This window comes from Polistes dominula, unplaced genomic scaffold, assembly GCF_049000335.1.
Source record: "Polistes dominula isolate Pdom_NZ unplaced genomic scaffold, Pdom_raw_medaka contig_11, whole genome shotgun sequence".
Lineage (NCBI taxonomy): Eukaryota > Metazoa > Arthropoda > Insecta > Hymenoptera > Vespidae > Polistes > Polistes dominula.
In genome coordinates this window covers 2,907,639-2,933,650 of record NW_028301154.1, presented here as the reverse complement: position 1 = coordinate 2,933,650, position 26,012 = coordinate 2,907,639, and the positions used below count along the sequence as shown (strand labels likewise).

Genomic DNA, 26,012 nt, shown 5'->3' with positions numbered 1-26,012 from the left:
TAACGCGCAAGCGCAAGCGTTTTATACTGCTTTTATTTCTTTTTCTTTTTCTTTTTTTGTTTTGTTTTCTTGTTCTAACACACACCTACCCTTTATCCCCCTTTATTAGTTTTTTTTCTTTTCATTTGTTTTTTATTTTATTTTAACAATCTTTTGTCAAGAGCATGCCCTCGTGTGGTACGATTTAACCCTTTGCATTCCTATAATTATATTTTATATATATTATAATTTAAATATAAAAAAATTATAAATAATAATAATATATTTGTTATATATATATATAATAATAATATTAATATATAAATATTAATATAAATATTAATGAAATTAATTAAAAATTTAATAATTTTCATTCAAAGTAAATAATCTTATCTTCCAAGATAAAAATTGATGCTCAGTCATACTCGACATAGGAATGCAAAGGGTTTATTTATTAATTGTTTTAACCCTTTGATCACAACATTTTCATATTGGGTTTAAAATATATCTTACTTTGTTAAAGTAAATATACATTCATCGATAAAGAGAAACCTTTGATCTAAAATGGTGTAAAGAGTAATTACACGAAGAGAGATCAATTTTAGGAGAGGATTAAATAACTCCGAATGTGATTAGAACAACCATTAGTTTCTAGTATATATATACATACATACATACGTGTATTATACATATACTTAAGAGAAATTTCAATTAATAGAGAAAGGTACGTGTGTAGAAAGTTTCATCCACGTTTTAATGAACGCAATTCACTGAATAGTAAGTTAGTAAGTTAGTAATGAATGTATATGTATGTATGAGTGCATACACATCCACAACCACACCCACAACCATTCACGTGCGTGTACGAGTGTGAAATTGACAGAATGTAAGCTCGTTAAATAAAATTACATTGCGTTTTAGATCGTTATTGAGTGAAAACAAACATACACATAAGTGTAACAGGTTACTTTTATTTGTCTATTCAATTGGAATTCTCATTTGTCCAATGGTTACGAAACTTTTCAACTCCTCGACCCTAGTTGACAAAACAGTCAACCCTTAGAATTCAATGAGACACCCTTTTTTAAAACGTCAAATCGATCCTTTGGTAAAACCCTCAGGCATAGTTTGTACATACATACATACATACATATATACATGCATGAATAGAATTCAATCGTGTAATATGATATTTTTTGGTATTAAACTTTGGGTAACATATAATATAAAAAAAAAAAAAAATAGGTGTTTTTGAGTATGTTTGATAAGTAAAAACAGTTAAGTGTAAACTTGAAACATAATTAAATTAAATTAATTAGAAAAGGAATAGAAATAATATACATACATATATATATAAATTGTGATGGTGGGTTTGAAAAGTTTTGTATTTAGACAATCAAATTAAAGTTTTCTTGTCTTTTCTTTCTTTTTTATATATAATAATAAAATTTGATCGAATAATATAAAATATATAAATATAAAATAATATAATAATATTAGATTAACAGACAATACTTTTCAACAAACCCTCCCACCGACACGTCAGGATAAAAATGTAAATGAAAAATAATAAAGCAAAACAGTAAAAAATATAAATGAAAGAAATAAATTTTTATTCTTTTGTCCATTGTAGTAGTCTTGTCACAAAAATTTGTGTTGCGTGCATATAAATAATTAAATAAATAAATGAATAAACACAAACAAATGATTAAAAAAAAAAAAAAAAGAAACAACCAAAAAACGACGAACAAAGTGAATATTTATGTACAAAATAAGAAAATAATAATGAATGTGAATACAAAAGTGATTTTTATAAATATATATATATATATAAATAAAAAAAAAAATTAATTTGCGAATAATTATTAATTGCTACTTAAAAAGACAATTGTGTCAATCGTATTGGTTTTTATCTTTTTTTTGGTTTGACTAGATCAGGTATAAGAATTGTAAATCGTCTCCAAAATGACTAGATGTGCTAATCGAATTTTCGAAATCTCGCGAAATACTTCATCTCGTATCTCTTTTTTTCCCCCTTCCGTTTAGTTTTTTATTTCTTTCTTTTTCCTTTACACTAATGTTTAACCCATTGACTGCCAACTACGAGATATCTCGTAGTGTGTTTACAGCAATTTTAGATTAATTACAAATAGTTATTTGCGTTAAGAATTAATAAATAATTAAGATTAATAATTAATTAATAATTAAATTATATTAAAGAATTAAGATTAAATAAAATCTTTATATGGTGTAAAAAACATGAATTATCAATTATTGTAAATGCCATTACAATATTATATCATTAACTTAATATTATTATATTTTTCAAAATTTAAGGCAAGACGTTCTAAATATGTCTGCCAGTCAATGGGTTAATATTAACATTAAATATTAATAATAATAATAATAATAATAATAATAATAATAATAATAATAATAATAATAGTATGATACAAGTCGTGTACACATAATAATAATAATAAAAATTAATTAAATAATTAAATAAATAAATAAATAATATAATCATTCATTTCGCACAATATATTATACCTTAAATAATAAATAGAATTACTTATAGATTATTAGAAATTTAGTAAATTATTTACGTGTATAATATATATATATATATCATATATTATATATTATTTATATATATGTATATATATATATATATAATCATCGATGATTTTTCTCACAATATATCTCGCTTTCGTTTAAGTTATTTTCTTTTATTTTATTTTTTTTTTGTTCATTAGTTTAATCTCTCTCTCTCTTTCTTTTTCTTCGAATTAAGGATAAAATTTGATTTTTCGCTCGATTACATTAGTTGAAGGCAATGACTTAGATTAGTAAGAATATATATCGTACTAATGGGAAAAAAATAGTTTATGGTTTTTCCACTAATTGATGTCATAGTCTATCGTGATTTTTCCTATGCCGTAAATCGAAATTCTTTATTGACAAATTTCAAAAGTTCGAATTTTTATTATTTTCGTTTAAAAGAAAACATTAAATTAATTTCATTTAAATGATCTTTTAACGCGTTGTAAATTGTTTTTTTTTTTTTTTTTTTTTTTTTTGATTAATTTTATCGATCAATAATTAATTATTAAGTATTTCATAAATTTGTTTCTTCTTTCCTATCTTCTATTTTTGATTTTGATTTACTTCTATTAATTTTCATTTCAATTTTATACAATATAAAATAAAATTAATTAATATTCATACGAATAAATCCATTGAAGAATATCCACGCGGAACGTTTTAGGGAAAGTTACTCGATTAATAATAATAATGATAATAATAATAAATAATGTCGAGCTTGAATCGTAGTTGCAATTAAACGATATCGACCCTTCTCTCGACACCCTCTCTCTCTCTCTCTGTCTCTTTCTCTCTCTCCTTCTCTTATTCTCTTTTTCTTTCTTTGATGGCACGGGCCATTAAATGCACAATACGAATATTTCCATGGGATGCAATTAAGAGGGTGGTGATGGTGGTGGATGGTGCCCATTTACATGGACGCGCGTGCATTTTGCATTTTATCCTATAGAAAAAAAAGAGGAAAAAAAATAGGGGAATAGAGAGAGAGAGAGAGAGAGAGAGAGAGAGCGAGAGCGCGAGAGAGTGAGAGATAGAATGAGATAGAAGATAGGAAATAGAAATAGAAGTTTGGGGTGAGAAAAATTGGACAAAAAGAGTACTAAGGGAGGAGTCCTTTCCTTTTCTTTTTCCTTCTTCCCTTCACCCTAGTTCAAATCATTTCTCTTTGGACTTTTTCCAGAAAAATCCCTCGTCAAGGTCACGACCTTTTTACACTCCTGTACCGACCTTCTCACATAAAGGGTCTTCCATACCAGATGCGTATTTCTCGTTTGAATTTACGGACCCATAATGCATGGGACTTTGTAAATTTTCTTTCTTTTTTCTTTATTCTGTTTCTGTCTTTCTTTCTTTCTCTATCATATGCACCTAGAAAAATTCCATTTTTCTCAACACATTTCCGTTTATTCCCTTTTTATATTCTCTTTCTCTTTCATTCTTTCTCTTTATTTTTTTTTTTGTCTATTTTTCTTGATTTCTCTTTTTCAATGGGTTTTCATATTGGCCGAATGCTTTTTCTCCATCGTTCCCTCGAAAATATAATATGTTAATGTACGCGTGCACGCATACTAATTCAAATGGTAAATTTAGGTGAATATTGAAAGCATTGGGAATATTCTGTTTAATGACCATGAGCCCATTTGAATCACCAGCTGCTGCTGCTGATTCTGATGTTGGCTGATGTTCTATATATCTTTATGACTTTTCTACGTTGCACTTTCAATAGAATTGATAGGAATATTAATGATCTTTCATTTGTATATATGTATATCAGATATATCATTTTAATAAATACGCACGTGTGTGTGTGTGTGTATTTTGCGTGTGCGAATTTATATTTCTAATCATTTGAAATCATACGAAATGTTTGATAAAGATTTGTGTATAGAAAAGAAAAATATAATAGAATTTCAAATCAATTCAATTTTAATCGGATTTTAGATTATTATAAATACATAGTATAATTTTAAATAAATAAAATTGATTCATCAGATATATATTTGTATATTTTAATATATTAAACCTTATCGGTTGTAAATTATCTAATAAATAATTAATAATTTCATATATATATATATATATTTGTAGTACTCCTTTAAAAAAAAATAAAAATAAATAAATAATTTCTATAATAAATAATAAATTATTCTTATAAAAATATTAATTAATATTTTTGTTGTATATTTAACGAAACATTTAACTTATAACTTAATAATGTAAAATCATCGATATAATAAAAAACCCTGATCAACCTATAAGGGTTAATATAATTAATTAAAAATGATCAAGTAGTTAAAATAATAAAAAAAAAAAAACATTAAATTAAAAAAAAACAAAAAGATAAATAATAAATACATAACGTGCATGTAGGATAAATGTGAATGTGTGTGTGTGTGTGTGTGTGTGTGTGTAAGTGTTTTGAAAGTTTTATGTAGGCGTAGATCGAAAAGCGGAAATGCATGATGCATGTTTGTTCATCGAAAAGGGACAGGGAAGGTAAAAACGTATAAAGACCGGTGCAAGAAACGTATTTCGAAACGTAAACCTAAGGTAAGGTTAGAGAGAACAACACGATTCTATGTATGTATGTATGTGTGTGTGTGTGTGTATGTTTCTCTACTTTTCCTGTGCTGTGGCCGATTATCGTGTGGTGGTCATTTCGAAAGAGAACAGCTGTCCTTTAGAACCTTTCGATCGAACTGTATAAACCTAGTTGCTCCTCGTTATACTAACAGGACAAAATTGTAGAAAACTTTTACCTCTAGGAAATATCTAATTGTAAAATAATCATCTAAAATGTGTTTACAAAATTAAATAAAATATGTTGTCTATAATTAGATTTTATTAATTTGATTAATTTTTTTTTTTTTTCATTTAATATGTATTAACGTGTGTATTGTTTTTTTTTTATTTTTGGTTACTTTGTTCCTGTGTTGCATGTATTACTTTTTCTTTTTCTTTTTTTTTTTTTATATTTAATATTTCGTTTAGAAAATAATTAATAAAAAAATGAGTAACTACTTATACGTTTACAAAATGAAACAAAATAATATTTTGTTAAATTATATTTCAATTTGATTTATTTTTCATTTAATATGTTTCAAAGTGTATTGGTTTTTTTTTTTTTTATTACTTTGTTCTTGTTGAATGTATTTTTATTTTTTTATTATTTCTTTTCATTAGAAATATTTTTTTATTTTCATTCTATTTCAATTTATTATACTTTCTGTTCGTAATTTATATTCTTCTTGTTGACACACACACACACACACACACACACACACACACACACTTTTCTTTTCTTTACTTTATTTTTCTTTCTTTTTATTATATTTTATTATTTAGAAAGTGTTTGTTTAACGCATTATAGCATTTCGTAGGGACGAAGAGAAATCGGCTAATAGGAAAATAGGGACTTTGTATTGTTCCTTTTAAGGTTTTAAAAACTTTTCCTTAATATTCTTTTTTTTTTTTTTTTATAGATAGAAATAAACTATTTTTTTAGTTCCTTGTTTTCTTTTACCTTTTTTTTTTTTTATAGATAGAAATAAACTATTTTTTTAGTTCCTTGTTTTCTTTTACCTTTTTTTTTTTATAGATAGTAATAAATTATGTCTTAGTTCTTTGTTTTTTTTTACCATTTTTTCCTCTTACCTTTTTTTTCTTTCTATTCTTCTTTCTTCCATTCTTTCGTTTCTATTCTGTTTAGAATTTTCACTTTGTTTTGTCACAAAGGTGTAGAATAAATGGAGAATTCTTGTTCCAAATTTTATTTCTATTTTTTTTGTTTTTGTTTTTTTTTTTTTTTATTATTTTCAATGTATATTTTTCTCAAGGGCAACAAGGCACCATCAGTTTGTAAAAATAAAAAAATTATTTCTAATACTCGAATCAAAAAGGTTTTCTTTTCATTCTTTTTCTTTTTATGTTTTTGTTTCTTTTTTTTCATTTTAAAATTATTTTAAAAACATTTATATATCATTTGAAAAGATTGAGATCAAGAAGAGAATTTTCTTTGGTATTTGAAAGACTAGAAAAGAGTTTTTTTGTAAAATGTTATGGGATATTTATTTTAGAAATTTTATCGCTTTACCCCATTCAGAGTCATTTTTTTTTTTTGTTAACTATTATTCCCTCTTATCTATTTTTCGTTTTATTTTAGATATACGTGTAAAATTTATGAGAGATTATGTCAAAGAAAAAAAAAAAAAGAAAAAAAAACCTTTGAACTTGATGAAAGTGTGCTGTTAAAAAATTCTTATAATATCGCGCGACCTATAATATTTATTTGAAAAAGTATTAATCATTCTTTTTTTATATTTTTATTTTTCCTTAATTTCTTCTTCTTCTTCTTCTTCTTCTTTATTTTTTATATTTATTTTTATTTATTTATTTAATTCTATGTATAATGCGAGATGCGAATTGGCTGTGTATACGATTGTACTTTTTGTTTCGGATTATATACTGCGTTCAAGCCCTGAGTTTGTGTTCTTGGCCATCATTGTTTCTTTTTTCTTCTTTTCTTATATTTTTATTATTTTTTTTTCTTTTTATTTATTACACTTCTACATACCTTTCTTTTCTTTTCTTTTTTTTTTTTTTGATTCTCGATATTTAAAAAATTCGTCAATTGTGCTCACACGTTCAAGTTTTTTTTTCTTTTTTTTCATTTCATTTCTTTTCCCAATTATAAATCGACAAAATTCTCGTACATTTTGTTAGAAATCATCATCATTCGTCGTGTTTTATAATTATTATTATTGTTATTGTTTAAGTCCCACTTTTATATTTTACATTTGCTTGTACCGTGATTTATAAAAATTCTTGGCTTTAATTTATCTTTCGTTTTCATTTTTTGGTTTGTTGTATTTAGTTTGTCTTACTCCTTTTGTTTATATTTTTGTTTATTTCTTTTGTTTTTTTTTTTTTTTTAAGGAAAAATTTACGTGTATAGAATAATAAATACTTCATTTAATTCTTTTTTCCTTTTCCCCCTCCCAGCAAACGTTTCCATCCTTTACAACTCCCCCCTCCCCCCTATTTCCCTACAACCCCGATCTCAATTTTGTTCTTATCGTTAAGCAATCTTTGCTCTTCTTGCAAGATATATAAATTGATTATTTATTTATATTATATAAAATATATATATGTATATATATATATTGACTAGGAAAAATCGCTAAAGTAAACCGACGATATAAAAACGTCGAGACAATATTTGTGAAATACCCAATTCGATCATTCCAAATCGAATTTTATTTATCTTTTTATTTCCCCATTTTGTATCTCAACGCATCGTTCGTTTCTCTTTTTCTTTTCTTTTTTTTTAAATTGTAATATTATTATTATTATTCTATTAAGAATAATTTAATTGTTAAAATAGAATAGAATAGAATAGAATAGAAAAAAAAAACCAGAAAATATCTTGCATTTATTATAAGTCGATATATGAAATAAATATGAAAATAAAAAATGAAAAATAAAAGCGTAAAGTAAATGCACATGTATATATATATATATATATATATTTATATACATATAATATTATGTATATATATATATATATTAATAATAATAATTTAAATTATATATTATAAATTAAATCAAAGTTAAGAATAAATTTAAATATTAATTTAATTAAATTAATATAATTTAAAATATTTAATTAAATAAAAATAATATAATTTAAATTATTATTAATATAATATAATTATATTATTATATATATATATATACTATATGATAAATAATTTATGTAAAAAAAAGAGATATTTAAATAATAATTACGTGTTACTTAACGCTTTCTTTTCATTTTATTTCATATTTTATTTACTTATTATTTTTTTAATAAGTTATTTTTTTCTCTTCTTCTTCTTCTTTCTCTTTTTGTTCTTTTCGTTTTTTTTTCTTTTTTTCTTCATTTTAAATAATTATTATTAATTATTATTTTTTCATTTCTTTGGAGGCCCGTCGCATTGAAAATAGGAACTTTATCGATCACCCGTTCATTGTTTTTTTTTTTTCTATATAATAATCGTAATAAGTATTATTTACAATAATAACAAATGTGGCTTTTAAACGCGAGAGATACGTTATTTGATTTTTGTTGATTTTTTTTTTTTTTTATTTATATAAGTATTTATTCGTTATTTACGAGAATTAATCAAAAATTTGCGGTCAAGGATAAAAGTTATGCTACGCGTTATGTACGTCATTTTTTTTTTCTAAAGTTTTTTTCCTTTGTAATTTATGTGAACGTCGCGATGAAAAACCACTTAATAATAATGACAATAATAATAATAATAATAATAATAATAATTAAACGAGCTCTCGTGTGTTGTGTGTTGATAAAAATTAAATAATTTTTTTTAAATGACTTTACATACGATGAATAATACAAAGTGTCTGACCAAATGATTTTTTTTATTTTTTATTTTATCAAACTGTGTCAGCATTTTTTTCCTTTTTTTTTTTTTTTCTTTTGTCATTATTTATTTTTATAGATTACGCTAATAGAAATAAAAATCTTCAGACATTTTGTATAATGAACGATGATAATAAGATATTTAGCGAGATCATTGTTTGATTCATTAGACGTGCTTTTAATTTAATTTTTTTTTTTTGTTTTAACTTTTTTTTCTATCAAATCATCACAGATTATCACGAGAAATCGAATTAAATAAAATAAGAAAAAATTACGAGTCGTATGTATTAAAAAAATAAAAATAAAAAAAATAAAAATAAAAAAAGAATATATAAGAAACAAATAAACCTAAATTGATGTGTATATATATATATATAATAATAATAATAATGTCATAAAAGGCAGATCAGAGCTATTATTATAAAGTATTGCAATATAAAAAAGGTTTGACATATTTAAATGTCGTCTCTTATTTGTTATTATTATTATTAGTAGTAGCAGTAGTAAATAGTAGTTGTAATAAATAGGAACCGATACCACGTGCTTTCAGATCGCATTTGAGTTGATTAATATTTGCATCATATTTTTCTTCCTATTTTTTTTTTTCACGTTAAATCAAAAGAAAATAAACAAAAACCAACAAAAAAATGTGTTGTTTAACACACTTGACTTGTCGTTCAGGCTATTTGATTTTGCTTTAACAAAACCAACCCCATTACCATGTAATTATTAATTATTGTAAATAATAATATAACAATTAAACAAACTTAATGTGCTTGGTTCTTCTATAATGCATTTTGTATAATGCATCAATTATTTAGTAAAAATATTGTTGATAGATTAAACGTGTACCACCGGTGGTATACGTGGCCTGATGAACAAGTTTAACACGTGTACCACCAGAGATACACGTGGCACGGAACGTGTTAAAATAGGAAGCAAAACTATGTTTCAGTAAATTTTCTTTCGTCCTTAAAAATATGATTTTCCTTTTTGTTTTGTTTTTTTTTTCTTAAGCAGGCGTCAAATTGAAAGATGCGGTAAGCGCACTGCTGATTCGTGATTTAACAGGTAAATAAACAAGAGCAGGTGTAAATCGTTTTTCCGAATTAGAATCGTCATTGTTAACCAATGATGGATCCTGTTGTTCATCTATCAAAAATGGTTGCATTATTGTTTTTTCAATATTTACATTAGTATCCTGTGGCATGGCATAACAAGCTGGTACTTTGTGTCTGTTGGCAATATCCTTTAAGGTTTTACTAAGTTCAGCTATTACGCTGTCAGTTGGATCACCGATAGCCGTGTGATCCTTTTTAACGTGCCTTCTAATCCTGTTTACATTGGTAGTTGCATAACCGCATTGAGCACATTTGAATGTTCCGTGTGGGGTAACTTGGACCGGATTGTTGTCTTCTTGAACTTTAGGATTTATCATTTGTTGTTCCGATTGTGTTTGTATTGGTTGATGATTGATTTGCGTTTGATTGATCACATTGTTGTCTTCTTTCATTTCTTCTAATTTCGTATCTTTAGGATCTAAATGTATACCGAGTTTTTCTTGATGATCAACAATATTAGGCGTTTGAAGTATCGGTGGTATTTGAAATTGCGTTAGCAATGCAGAAAATTGATGTCTCGTTAACAAATGTTGATGCAATTGTTCAGGTTGATGAAATCTTTGCGAACAAATAGGACATTGTAATGTATTATTACTATCACTTTCAATATTTTCCGGTTGATTAACGTGTGATCTTTCGTGTAAAAATAAAAATGGTAATACTGTGGTAGAAAAATTGCAATAGGAACAACGATAATTTTTCATTTGTTGATCGTCCGAAGATGAGCCAAATAAATTTGACAATACTTGATTACCTAAGCCCGTTAAATCGGTTGGTTTGTTTTGTTGTTGTAATTCAAAACCATTTGGTATCTTCAAATTGGATACTTGTGCGATTGGTGCGATTGATTTGGACGAGTTAGCAGTGGTGGTGGTGGTAGATCGATTGTTACTTTTCGATGTAGACGTTTGATTTTGTTGTTCAATTTCGCGCCATTTATCAACACCATTTTTTCCATGATCATTTAATAAATGTGCTTTTAACCATTTGATACTTCGAAACCTTCTACTGCAAAATGGACATACTTCGGTAAAATACGTAAAATAACGATGACTTAGATCACCCAATTGTTCTGGTTTCAATGCTGCATCCTCGGAACTGGATGCATCGAATGATTCCTGTTTGGCAGATGAGGATGATGATGTATTTTCGTTGACTATACCATGACTGTTGTGTTTATGTACTCTTAAGAAATATTTACTGCACAATTCCTTGTTACAAATGTTACATATCACGCCACCTATTTGTGCACCGTTTTCAATCTGGATGCCGTGCATCTTTTGCATATGCGTTTTCATAAAATATTTGTTACACAATTCTTTGTTGCAAATGACGCAATAACTCGAAGTAGGTGTCATGGATGCAATCTTTTTATCCGATTGCGTTTGATTATTACTGGTAGGTGTCGTAGGATTGGTCGTTGAATTAATGATCGAACTAGTTGAACTGGTAGTTGGTACTTGTAACAACGGATTTGGTAAATTCGCTTGATGTTCTTCAACGATATGCTTCTTCAATGCTTCTTGATTTACATAATCCTTTTCGCACAACGTACAAAATGCTGTTACGTTCGTATTACTAGGTGATTTTTCTTGACCAGGTGACAGTGGATTATCCGGTACCGTACCGTGTTCCGTAGCCATGTGAATTCTTAACGCTGATCTCGATTCGCATTCTTTTCCACATACGTTACACGATTGTAACACCTTACCGATTACTGATTGATCCAAGCCATTTAATTGTAGGATCATCGTTTGAAGTTTTTGAAGATCCTCGGATATGGAATCGGTGCGTTGATCCTGCGACGTGTCCTGTTCAAATTCTTGTTTAGGTGAATGCTGTTGTTCACCGTTGTTCTCGTGCATCTTTCTACAATGTGCTTGATAAAGTCCGATAGTTTGGAATCGTATTCCACATGGTTTGCACTCGTAATCGTCATTGGTACGATCGTTCGATTCCGAACCATTTCCAGACTCGGTTACGATCAAATTCAATGGGCTTGTTTGTACCTGATGCCAGGTCAATGCTGCTGCCGGATTGTTTGGTGATTTTTCGTTGTCTTGTATCACAATACCGTGTCTTTTCAATTTGTGCGTACGTAAGAAATATTTGTTGCAATATTCCTTGCAACATATTTCGCAAAAAGCGTCAGGATTGATGACACCCAAACGACGAAGACGATCAGCGTTGAATCCAGAATCGCGTGCCTGTTGAATGGATTGAGGTGACAGGTGTCTAGGTGCTGGCATAAACGTCGTATCCTCTTGTTCCATGCCAAAGTCTTGTTTAAAAAGTGTTTCCATACCACCAGGACTGCTACGAGGTGTTTCCCTGTCGTCTTCGCTTTGAGATGCAGGTAAAGATTGATCTGCATGTTCAACGATCGACGAATCGTTGTTCGAGTGCATCTTTTGTTTGTGCTTTCTAACGGATTCTTCATTTTTAAAACGTTTTTGACAAATTTCGCATGGTACACTTGGCATCGGTGGGGTAGCAGGTGGTTCCAATTTAATCGTGCTGCTTGAATATCCACCACCACCATTACCACCGCCACTACCACCACCGGTTGGAAATAATTGTGTAGGAACATTGTTGGCACTTTCATTCGGATTCGGTCCAGGTGAATCCACGTAAATACCGTGTTTGTTAGCCTTGTGCGTTTTTAAGAAATACTTGTTACAAAATTCTTTATTACACAAATCGCAATAAGCCTCGGGATTGAAGATCCTAACTGGTGCTGGAGCTATCGATGTTCTTGGAATATGCGCGGGATGATCGGTCAATGGAAACGTTGACAGAGGTAGATAAGATGCCAGAGCACCTGGAAATCCTGATAATGCTTGCAAATGATGATTACTCATTGGCATTTGATTAGAGGGCCCTGGCCAAGGTTCTTCGCTTTGCGATTGCATGCTTTGTTGTTGTTGTTGTTGCTGCTGCTGCTGTTGTTGCTGTTGTTGTTGTTGGTTTATCCAAGAAGATGGGAAAGTTTTAACGCTCAATAGATTAACGGGACTATCCGACAGATTAGAAGGAGGTTCTAATTTAATAACAGGCGACCTATGTTGTAACATAACACTAGTTTGATTGTTTCCACCGCCATGTTCGTTGTCCAAATGTATATTTAACATTTCTCTAGTTTCGAGAAACATACCGCAATATTGACAACGAATGTCGTTGTCAAGATTTTCATCTTCCATCGAGGGATGATTATGATGATGATGGTGATGAAGATGATGATGATGAAGAAGGTGATGATGATGATGATTGTTCAATGATCTAACTGACAGTTTATTTTCAGTGTTAACCTCCCCTTCTTCCATACCCCCTTCCCTATCATCGTCTTCATCATCGTCATCAACATCGTCATCCTCCTCCTCTACCACCACCCTTCTTTCTACTCCCCTAACAATTTCACCCTCCTCCTCTACCTCCTCCTCGTCATCATCCTCGTTTGATTCATCTTGCAGACCACTCATCAAGGACGATGAAAATCTTACCGGTGTCGTTTGTTTTCGTCTCTTCTTAGGTCCAGCAAAATCAGCGTCTACGTCAACACGAAGACTCTTCTTTCTCAAATCTCGTTCATTCGAACTGGAACCTCCGCCGTCGCTGTCTAGTTCAGTGAGATCCGATATCGTCGTAGTTGTCTCCTGTGCCATGCTAGACGACATCATGTTGACTCCCCTCTATTTCTTTCTCACTTTTTCTCTTCTCAAAGAACAACTTAACTCTCCTTCTTCCTCTCCTTCCACGTCAGATCTTCTCCCTCTGTAGACAAGATTAAACTCGTGTTATTTAATCGTTTCATATTTTTATCATTATTTTTTTAATTAACTTGTAAATTGTAGGGATGGATATTTTAGGTGGGGGGGTGTTTGGTATTTTTAAATTAGGAAGTATGTGATAATTTATATGTTGTTAATGTGAATGATATTTGATACACAGCACACACACACACACACACACATAAATTAATTATTTATTAAAATATGTTTCTAACAAATATTCTATATTAAATATATTTTATATAAAAAAATATTATATATTATATATTTATAAGTTTAACATTTTATTATATTTTGTAAGTTAGTTTACGTGTTGTTTAATTTTAAATTTGACAGGATTTATATCGTATTGAATAGTTATTCTTTATCTTTTACATAAAATCTAATTAAATAATAAATATTAAATTAATATTTAGAAAAATGTAATTATTGATGGAATGTAACAGACAGGAAAGTATTCATTTCAAAATGACATTATATATATATATATAAAGATTTTATTCGAAAAAGGATAAAGGATTTAATAAGAAATGGTGGAGAGGTGGGAGGGAGTGTGGGGGAGTGAGTGATATATATATATATATATATATATATATATATATATATATATATATATATTATGTATATAAGATAGGATAGAACTAACGAGCATTTCGTAGTTCCATGAAGGGTGAGAAAGGAAGAAGAAATTTTTGGCGAAAGAGACGTGCGCGAACAGTACGCCCTTTTCGTTCGATGGACATGCGGTTGAAAAAGGGAGACGTTTTTGGGGGTGAACACATGACTCATATATACACATATATATATATCTACACCCACCCCTTAGATATTTTCTAGGGACGAATTCGGAGGATTGTACGAATATGCATTTCAGAACCTTCAGTAATTACTAATTCAGGACGAGGAGCCAGTATTACTGGCTCTTTTGTGTCTTTTGCTATAGTTTGATCCAAGTGCATTGACCTTTTCTTATATACAATAGAAAAACTATGCTTTTATATATATATGTATATCTATTCTATCTTTTGTTCTTTAGAAAGAGAGAGAGAGAGAAACGACAAAAAAAATTATATTATGCAATTATTTATGGGTTTTGTTGAATAAGTGATTGAATTTTTATTTATTTATTTTTAATTTTTAATTTTTTTTACACATACATATGTATGAATATATAAAATATTTTATATTTTTAAATAATAAAATATTAATATTTTAAATATTAAAATAAAATATGAAATTAAATAAAAATAAATATTAAATATTTTAATATTTACAATATTAGAATATTAATATTTTATTATTATTATTATAAATATTTAATTTAATATAATTATTATAATATTAATATATTATAAATATTAAAATAAAATATGAAATTAAATAAAAATTAAATATTCAATATTTTAATATTTAATATATTAAATATATAAACTATTTTATATATTATGTATAAAATATATTAAACATATATTATAATATACATAAAAATATATCATGCATATGTAAAAATAATATCATCAAATTATTATGGATTTTTTGTTGAATACGTGATTCGAACTTTTTTTTTTTTTTTTATTCTTTTTTTCATTTTTTTTTTGATCAAATAATAGATTTTATTATTAGTTTTATCGAACTAGGGACTTTGATAAACTTTTCTTATAGATACATTATATTTTTTTTTTCTTTTTTTTTTTATTCCATGGAATTGTCATTAAAAGTGTATAACTAAATTATAGTAAATTGTACAAGTAAAAACAAAAAATAGAGACTATAATTTTCTTCATCTATGAAGACAAAATCCTATATAGGAATTGAGTTTTTTTTTTTTTTTTTTTGGGTTTCTTTTTGTCTTCAGAAATTCTTTCGTGATTTAACTTCGAGTTAGACGACACGTTTTGACGAGACAAGATTAAATCATTTTTGTTTCTATAAGAAATTGTCATTACAGGTAAATGTATAGGTAAAATTATACTATGAAACAGACCCTGTAATTTTCTATACGGATAGACAAAATTATTGTGACGTTTTTTTACCTTTTGTTTTTTTTTTTCTTTAAATTCCTCCATGTCTCTCTTTTATAACTTTTGATTACGTGTTTGACCAAAAATAAAAAAAAAAAAAAAAGAAGAAGAAATTACGACGAAATCACCAGACAACAACAACAACAACAACTACAAACAACTACAACTTTCATGTAATTTTGATTCTATCTACGAAATTGTCATTAAGTGCATAGACAAACTTTATAAGAAAATATAATCAAATGAGACAGACGTAATTGCAATTGATTGTTCAGAAAATTCCATTGGTTTCAATTATCTGTGTTTGAAAAACAACTTAGAATTTTTTGCTTTTTCCCGCTCCCATGAAATTGTTAGTAAAAAACTTAGACAAACTTTTGCAAGAAAAATACCATGCAAAACTTAGCATTAATTTTTCTAAAATTTCTTGCAATTTTATTTGTTTAACACGTGAAATAAAATAAAATAAAATAAAATTAAATAAAATTCCAAACACTTGGTAAAATAATAATATAAAATAACTGTTTTATTTCCCATTTAATATATTATTATTAAAAATAACATATTTATAAGTTAATACAAATTTATAACTTAAATATAAGTTATTAGAAACTTAAGCAAACTTTTCTAAAAAAAAAAAAAAAAAATACCATGCAAAAATTGTCATTGAATTTCCTTTGCAATTTTATTTGTTCAACACGTGAAATAAAATAAAATCAAATTAAATTAAATAAACTTCCAAACACTTGGTAAAATAATAATTAAAATTACTGTTTTATTTCCCATTAAATATATTATTATTAAAAATAACATATTTATAAGTTAATACAAATTTATAACTTAAATATAAGTTATTAGAAACTTGAGCAAACTTTTCTAAAAAAAAAAAAAAAAATACCATGCAAAAATTGGCATTGAATTTCCTTTGCAATTTCATTTGTTTAACACGTGAAATAAAATAAAAATGAAATAAAGATCCAAACACTTGACAAAATAATTAATAATTAAAATAACTGTTTTATTTTTATTTTTTTTTCGTTTCTTTTAATTTTATTATCAAACAAAATTCTAAAAAAAAATTTCTTACCTAAAATAAAATAAATTGACATGGAATCATTGAGAACTTTTGTAACGCGTTCGTTTCATAACCGATTGATAAATCGACAAAATAATTGTTCTTAAAACACTATGATCACCTTGAACACAACACATCAATGTAACTTAGGTTGACTCGAGTTATGACAATAGTACAGTGGTACACTCTAAATATCTTCTTAAGGTGTTCCATGTGTGACACTTTTGCTAAGAATTTCTAGGAACGTTTAGATATCAAGTTGGATAGACTATCGAAAAGGTGGAGTAGGGAAGGAGGAAGGAAGGGTCCTTAAAAGGGCTGCTGAAAGACGATTGGGAAATACGTTATTGGCACGTTCGGACTTCTTTCTTTTTATCGAAAAAGAAAGAACGGGGGAAGATAAGAAACACACACAAGCACAAATACATCCCTATATATATATATATATATATATACACACAAATGTATAAAGGAATAGGAAAAGGAAAAAAGGAAAAAAAAAAGAATTGTCTCGAGTGTCCTTGAATTTAGGAGTTGGTTTGGAAGATAATATATATCAGAAGAGGAAAAATAAAATATAAGAAAAGTTAAAATATATTAAATTAATAATTATTGAAATATTTAAACGTTTGAAAAAAAAAAGAAATTTAAAATATGATAGTTTGTTTTTTTTTATTTAAATTCTTCCTACTTTACTATTTTTTTTGTTTTGTTATTTTGTTATTTTTTTTTTTTTTCTAGGGGAAATATATATATATATATATCTATAAGGAAAAATGTAATCAGGTAGGTAGGAAGTCGCGTGCCCTGTTTAAGGGCTCCTGTACACGTTACTTTAAGTCCCCTCGAATTCTCCTAGGTTACTGTTTGGTATAGAAACTCGTGGGCCCTTCATAGGGCACACGTCTCTCACTCACTCGTGTTCTCTTTTACTCTTTATTCTTTCCCTACCACCTTCGAAATATATCCAATCCCATATCCCCCACCCCACACCCCGTTAACATTTTAGGGAGACTACCTCGTGGTGTTTTTCTGCTTTTACTGGATAGATGATTTTCTACGATCATCTGATTGTGAGTCATCTATTAATAAGAAATCTAATATACTTTTTTTTTTTCATTTTTATTGTTTTATTATACTTGTTCTTTTTTTTTGTTTTTGTTTTTCATTTTTTTTCTGTTTAATTTTTTTTTTAATTATGGGTTCTTTTTTTTTTTTTATTTATTTTTTCGTTTTGGGTTAGATTATATATGAATATTTTTCTTTTTAATTATTTATTAATGTTATTGGAGTATTATGTGTGTTTAAATTATTTCGGTTTCTTTTTCTTTTATAAAAAAATATAATTTTTGTATTTCAAAATAATTCAATTATAATCAATCTATAATATATTTTATATGTTTAAATTTTTTTTTTGGTTTTTTATCTTACAAGAATATAATTTTAATTATAATCAATCTATATCTTATATTTTTGAATTCTTTTTATATTTTTTTCTTATAAAAATATAATTTTTGTATTTTAAAATAATTCACTTATAATCAATCTATAATACATTTTATATGTTTAAATTTTTTTTTTTGGTTTTCTCTTCTATAAAAATATAATTTTAAATTATAATCAATCTACATCTTATATTTTTGAATTCTTTTTATATTTTTTTCTTTTATAAAAATATAATTTTTTTAATTTTAAAATAATTCGTAATCAAAATTTAAATTTGCAAAGGATAACTTCGTTTCACAATTTCTTATCATACAAGTTACAAAGTTCGTTGTTACATTTAAACAAAAAAACAAAAAAAACAAAAAAAGAATAAAAAGTAAAAGTGATCTAATGAAAAATAAAAAAAAAACAATTAAACAAGTATATATATATATATATAAATATAAATACATATATATATATATATATTATTAGAAATTTTGTAGACATGGCGTGTCCCGTTAGAAACGGAAATTGGATTACGCGACAGGGTTTTTGTTGATGGGGCGGTTGAGAGAAAAATAAAGTAATAAAAGAAAGAAAGAAAGAAAGAACGAATGTAGTAAAGAAGGATGGTATGGAGGGTGGGGGGGGGGTAGGTTTAGGGGTAGGGGTGAATTTTGTCGGTGAAAAACCCGCATTTCAACGTAACCTTTGACAGATTTTCCAAAAATACGTATAAATACGCCCGTATGTTCGCGTTCACTCTTCTCATCACATATATATATATCTTCTCACACATATATACACACATACATATAAGAAAAACACGTATATCTATATACATGTATTATGAAAACGTAGAACGTTGGTACATAGTTGGAATTGGATGAATGATAGGAAAAATGGGGAGAAATCTAAGGGTTCTGCGTTGTCCTTTCGAAAGGGTGTCGAGAAAAACATGTTATATGATAGAAAGAGAAAGAAAAAGAAAAATAAAGTAAGAGAGAGAGAGAAGAGAGAGAGAGAGAGAGAGAGAGAGAAATGGGCAATGAGATCGAAGTTTTATGACACAGTATTTTTCTACGGAAAAATACAAAAAAAAATAAATGTAACTCTTGTAAACAATTTATTTTGTAATTGTTCCATCGATTTTAAACTAATTGTCAATCATGCACAATTACGTACAAATCAAACTGTTTAATTTATCATTAATTTTTTGCAAATTTTTGTATAATCATTTTTATTTAAATATTATATATTTAATTGTAATCAATTTAAATTTTTAATTAATTTTTGCAAGTGTTTTTTTATCATTTTTATTTAAATATTATACATTTAATTGTAATCAATTTAAATTTTTAATTAATTTTTGCAAGTGTTTGTTATCATTTTTATTTTAATATTATATATTTAATATATTATTATTATTATTATTACTATTAATATATAATATATTTAATACATTATAATATATAATAAATATATGAATAATATTTTATTATTAATTATATAATATTTAATAAATTATATAATAAACATATATAAATATAATATGTATTTAATATATTATATATTAATAATAATAATATATTAAATAATATTTTATTATATTATAAAATATTATATATTAATATTTAATATATAATATATATATAATATTATAAAATAATATATATTATATATATAAATTAATATTTAATATTTAATTATTATAATAATTTATAATAATATAATAAATATTATAAAAATATTATAATATAATAATTATTATCAAAATTTATAATTTAAATTTTAATTATATATTAAATAAAATTTAAATATTTTTTAAAATATTATAATATAATAAATATTATAAAAATATATAATAATAAATTTAATTTATATAATAATTAATATATATATATATATATATATATATATATATATATATATATATATATATATATATATAATATTAAAAATTATATAAAATATTTATCCTATCGTTTGATTTCTAATAATTTCTGATATATCATGTTTAATGTTTCGAATAAAAAAATGTTACGCGCGTGTGTGTGTTTGTGTGTGTGTGTGAAATTATTTTCACAGCTGTTCCGCACTTACTAACTTTGTCCTCTAATGCATGCATGCATGTGTGTCTATGTGTGTGTGTGTGTATGGTGTGTGCAACTAAATGTGACGATCGAAACTAAATAATCATAACTATTCCGTTGTATTAGTATGATTTAGACAGACCTTGTCTTTCTCACGATTATGAATTATTATATATTGTATCATGATTCATATAAATTTTGTATTTTTTTATTATTATTATATTTTTGTATATTTTTGTATTATACGTAAGATTTTTTTTTCTTTTATAAGTATTTATTTAATTATACAATTTTTCCGAAGGTTTTTTTCTTTCTAACACGTCGTGTTATTTCTTTATTTTATTTTATTTTTTTATTTATTTGTCACAGAATTAATTTTTTATGTTTCAAAAAAAAAAAGAAAAAATTCGACAAACTTTAGGTCAATAAAATATTCTTACTCCTAAAGTAATTTACTGAAAAAAAAAAAAAATAAAAATAAAAAAAAATAGAACCAAATAAATAGGAAAGAAAAAAAAAAATCACATTTTTTTCGAAGGTGGTCCCTAAGAAAAGTCGAAATTGAGGAGAAGAAGATCGCGCCCGTTAAAATAAATCTATGTATATATGTATGTATGTATGTAATGTATGTGCTTGCGTACGTGTGTGTGTGTGTGTGTTTCTATTGGATAGAAAAGCAAAAAAAAAATGTATGGTCGTATTGGTGCGTGGGAGTGAGTGCGTTTATGTGTGATTTCAGAGTAGAGGCCTATTGATCGAGCAGCGAACTTCGGTGGTCCGCACACGCGCATAAGTCTTCTCGTAAACAAGACAAATATCATCGCAATAGCAACAGCAGAAGCAGCAGCACTAGAAACAGCAATCCTAAAAATCCATCCACCTATTCTGGAATCCACCCAAACACCCCCATTCTCCTCCCTCCCAAAAAAAAAATGTAAAAAAAGAAAACAAAAAAATCTGCAACACAAGTTTGTTGATTTTTCTTACAAGTTTTTAATGATTTTGAATTTATGTGAAATTCTTTTTGTTGTGTTATTATCTTTTTTAATATTTTTCTATAAAATAGATAATACAAATGGAAATTTCAAAAGTTAATATTTAAAATTAGCTAGAATTATGTCAAATTAAAAGTAATTGCTAATTTTGATATTTTTCTAAAATGTAAAACGAAGATTTGAATTATCTTTTGCTCGAAATTGAATATGTTAATTTTCATTAAACAATATCAAGATTTTTAATTAAAAATTAAATTGTTTATACCTAAAAGACATTTGTTTTTTTTTTGCTCGAAATTTAATTCGTTAATTTTTACCATATTAAACAAAAACCAAGATTGCAAGATTGCGTTGCAAGAAAACCTACGATACCACGTGGCAAATAATAATAATAATAATAATAATAATAATAATAATAATAATAATAATAATAATAATAATAATAATAATAAAAAGGGAAGGATAATAAATAAATAAATATATATATATATATAAGGATAATAAAAAGGGAGGACGTGTTAGTTGCACTAAAATAATTCGCATAAAATAATCTACATTGATAAGATGATAAAACATAAATCATATATAGTTAAACGTATTGCAAAGAGTATCTGCATATGATCTAAAGTAATAATAATAATAATAATAGTAATAACAATAATAATAATAAAAAGGGAAGGATTTCACGTGTTAGTTGCACTAAAATAATTTGCTTAAAATAATCTACATTGATAGGATGATAAAACATAAATCATATATAGTCAAACATATTGCAAAGAGTATCTGCATATGATCTTAAGTAATAATAATAATAATAACAATAATAATAATAATAATAATAATAAAAAAGGGAAGGATTTCACGTGTTGCACTAAAATAATTTGCTTAAAATAATCTACATTGATAGGATGATAAAACATAAATCATATATAATTAAACGTATTGCAAAGAGTATCTGCATATGATCTAAAGTAATAATAATAATAATAATAGTAATAACAATAATAATAATAAAAAGGGAAGGATTTCACGTGTTAGTTGCACTAAAATAATTTGCATAAAATAATCTACATTGATAGGATGATAAAACATAAATCATATATAGTCAAACATATTGCAAAGAGTATCTGCATATGATCTAAAGTAATAATAATAATAATAATAGTAATAACAATAATAATAATAAAAAGGGAAGGATTTCACGTGTTAGTTGCACTAAAATAATTTGCATAAAATAATCTACATTGATAGGATGATAAAACATAAATCATATATTTGCACGTATTGTAAAGAGTACCTATCTGTATGTGATCTGAAGAATTGGTAAACAAAGTGGGGATCCTTAGAGTATGTATATGAAAGTGAAGAAAAGGATAGGAAAGGAAAGGAAAAGGTTGGTTGGAAGGTTGGTTGGATCTGCGCAATGCGTGTCGTCAGATGAACCACGTGGAGTATTCGCATGCAAAAGACGTAGGAGTTAAACGTGAGTGTAACGGGAGTTTTAGTCTACCCTCAAATGGCTAAGAGTACGGTATCGTTTCGTTCTTATCCTAAGAGACATGATCAATCAGTTTAAAATATAAAAAAAAAATACAAAGAAAATGTCAAGGCAAGAAGGGATAGGTTTAAAATTCAAAATCATGTTTATCGATTTTAATTTTTGTTAAATAAAGTTTGAAAATATATATTCGAATTGTTCAAGAAATTATTGAATGTATTAAACGCGTGAATATTTATTAACAATTTAATAATCGTAGAATATTTGTAAGAAGAAAATGAAGAAGAAAAATGTGAAAAATTAATGTCAATTAAATTGTTCAGTTATTTATTTAACAGGAGAAGTTAAATACTCGTTTTGTTGTAAAACGTTGACAAGTCGAATACACACACACACACACACACACACACACATATACAATGAGATTGGTGATTAAAATAAATTATTTGATTTAATTTATTTATAAAATTCATCATCAAGATGTCAACATCATCAAGTTGACTTTTTTCTTTTTTTTTTCTTTGACGATAGAAGAAGTTTGTTCTACGATAATATAAATCAAAGAGAAAATAAGAGAGAGAGAGAGAGAGAGAGAGAGAAAAAGATAAGAAATGAAAAAAAAATAAAAACAAAGAAATTGATAATCTTGTGACTTACCGTGATCGAGATCAGCTTACATTAGTCGATTTTTTCTCCACGTGAATCGGCCCAAGGCAATAATAATAATCTTGATTGTTTAATATCGACAATTCGTATGTTATTTTTCTCTTATCCATTTGTCGATCATACGAGATCATAAGATCTCGTTTTTCTTATCGATACGATAATGACGACGCGAATATATATAATAATAATAATAATAATAATAATACCTCCGATGATAATAACGCGACGGCACTTCTTTAATTTTCACTACTCCGCACTGTAGAAAACAAACGACCAAAAATGAACAACCGAAAAAAATAATACAATTTTGAATTAGGAAGCAAATCAAATGGGATGAAAGAGACAAAGAAAGGGACAGTGATAGAAACAGTGTGATAAGCATTATAAATAAAAAATTAAAGAAATAATTTTAAAAAAGTATTCATCTATAGTACTTGAAGTATTACTTTATATAGGATTGATAAGCAAAAAAATAAATAAATAAATAAATAATTTAAAAAAAAATACTTTACAATACTTAATTTATAAACTATATAAAATATATTAAATATATTAAAAGAAATATACTAAAAAAAAAAATACTTTATTTAAAAATTAGTACTCTTTAGGTGCTACTTTATATAGGGTTGATAAAAAAAAAGAAAATAAATAAATAATTTAAAAAAAAAGTATTAAATAAAAAATAATAGCAAACAAATATACGAGTATAACATTTTGGGTATAACACTTTATATAGGATAATAATAAAATAAATAAATAAATAAATAAATAAATAAATAAATAAACAAACAAAATGAAATAAGCAAAGAAAAGACAATAAGGGTGAGGAAAATTACGGGAATGAAGATGAAGATGAATAAGAAAAATAGGAAGGAATTAAGATGCCTAAAGGCTTCGTACTACTTACTATTGTTTTGGCCATCGTGCCACGATGGCGGCCATACTTGATATGAGAAAGTATCCCCCACATTGTCCACGGCCATCCGCTAATTCCCCCATACACCCCCGCGTTGATTCAACTCCTCCCGAGCACCCCTCCACTGGCAGCCAGCTTTCCACTCTCCTCTACACCCCCAACCCCCTTCAGCTCTCCCTTCCTCGTCCCTTTTTCTCCTACATCTAAACCTTCTTATTCTCCTCCACCTATTTCTCTTCTTTTTCTTCTTCTTCTTCTTCTTCTCTTCTCTTCTTTCTTCAACTCCCACCAGTCGTCCTTACCGCGAAGTCACCCCTTGCGGCGTGCCAACCAACCCTCCAACACCCCTCCCTCCCTCCCTCCCTCCCTCCCACACACACACACTCATAGTCTTTCAAACTCAGGGATGGATTTCTTTCGTTACTTTTACGGGGTTACTTTAACATTTTCATCATTTCGTATTATTTTTCTGATTTATTTTTTATTTTTTTTTTTTTACTATTTGTTGTATCTCATTATTTTTTCAAATTATATTTTTAAAATTGAAATAATTTTTATTTTTTTTTTTTTACTCGTTAGGAGGATTTTTATTTTTTTGTTTGTTTGAACGTACGAATTTTTGATTTGATCGCATTTCAGTTGGAGGGTTGGAAAAGTTTAGGGGTTTTAGAATGACTTGGTACAATCCTGAGGAAAAAAGTTCGTCCTTGGTCGAGGTACTTCCTCCTCCTCCTCCTCTTTTTAACCCTCACCGCACCTGCACGCGTGTGTTAAAAAGAGAGACTTAGTACACATACACACACACACACACACACATACATACGTATATAGCAGTAAGAATACACGTACGCATACATACGCGTTTTCTAAACTACTATAGTTGTCTTTTTTTAGCTACGAGTCTTACGGGGGTGGGGGTGGGGGGGGGGGTGAGAGAGGGTGTAGTCTTTTACCCCAGTTCACAGTTTTTCTTTTTCTATCTTGGACTTTCGATGAAAAAACAAAAAAAGAAAAAGAAAAAGAAAAAGAAAAAGTTAGTGGAAAATGTAAGAGAAAAAAGAAGAAGAAGAAGAAGAAGAAGAAGAAGAAAAGGATAAAAGAGAAAGAAAAAGTGATCGTAGTTGTGTCGTAGTCGTCGAGAGGGAGAGTTTTAGAAACGTGGAATAGTAGTAGTAGTAGTAGTAGTAGTAGTAGTAGTAGTAGGGGAAAGAAAAGTATTTTTTTATGTTCTTTTAGAAAGAGAAAGGGAAAAGAAAAGGAAATTTTTGCCGATAATAAGAAAAGAAAAGAAAAGAAAAGAAAAGAAAAGAAAAAGAAAAGAAAAAATATAAAACAACACGTATACACACACACACACACATACAAAGAAAACGTATCTACACGTTCCTAAATGTGTGTTGGTTT

The 26,012-nt window shown here is 26.8% G+C and overlaps 1 protein-coding gene across 1 annotated transcript; it reads right to left on the bottom strand.

The window, feature by feature from the left end:
- Nucleotides 1–8,675: 8,675 nt before the first annotated feature.
- Nucleotides 8,676–24,123, bottom strand: LOC107071991 (uncharacterized). The gene is made up of 2 exons (XM_015331520.2): nt 23,684–24,123; nt 8,676–13,899 (listed from the first exon to the last, which is right to left on the bottom strand). The coding sequence occupies exon 2, from the start codon at nt 13,803–13,805 to the stop codon at nt 10,020–10,022; it is 3,786 nt and encodes a 1,261-aa protein (XP_015187006.2). The 5' UTR covers nt 13,806–13,899; nt 23,684–24,123; the 3' UTR covers nt 8,676–10,019.
- Between the last annotated feature and the right edge of the window lie 1,889 nt (nt 24,124–26,012).

Coding starts and splice junctions, on each gene's coding strand:
- LOC107071991 (XM_015331520.2), bottom strand. CDS start 13,805: ATGATGTCGTCTAGCATGGCACAGGAGACAACTACGACGATATCGGAT.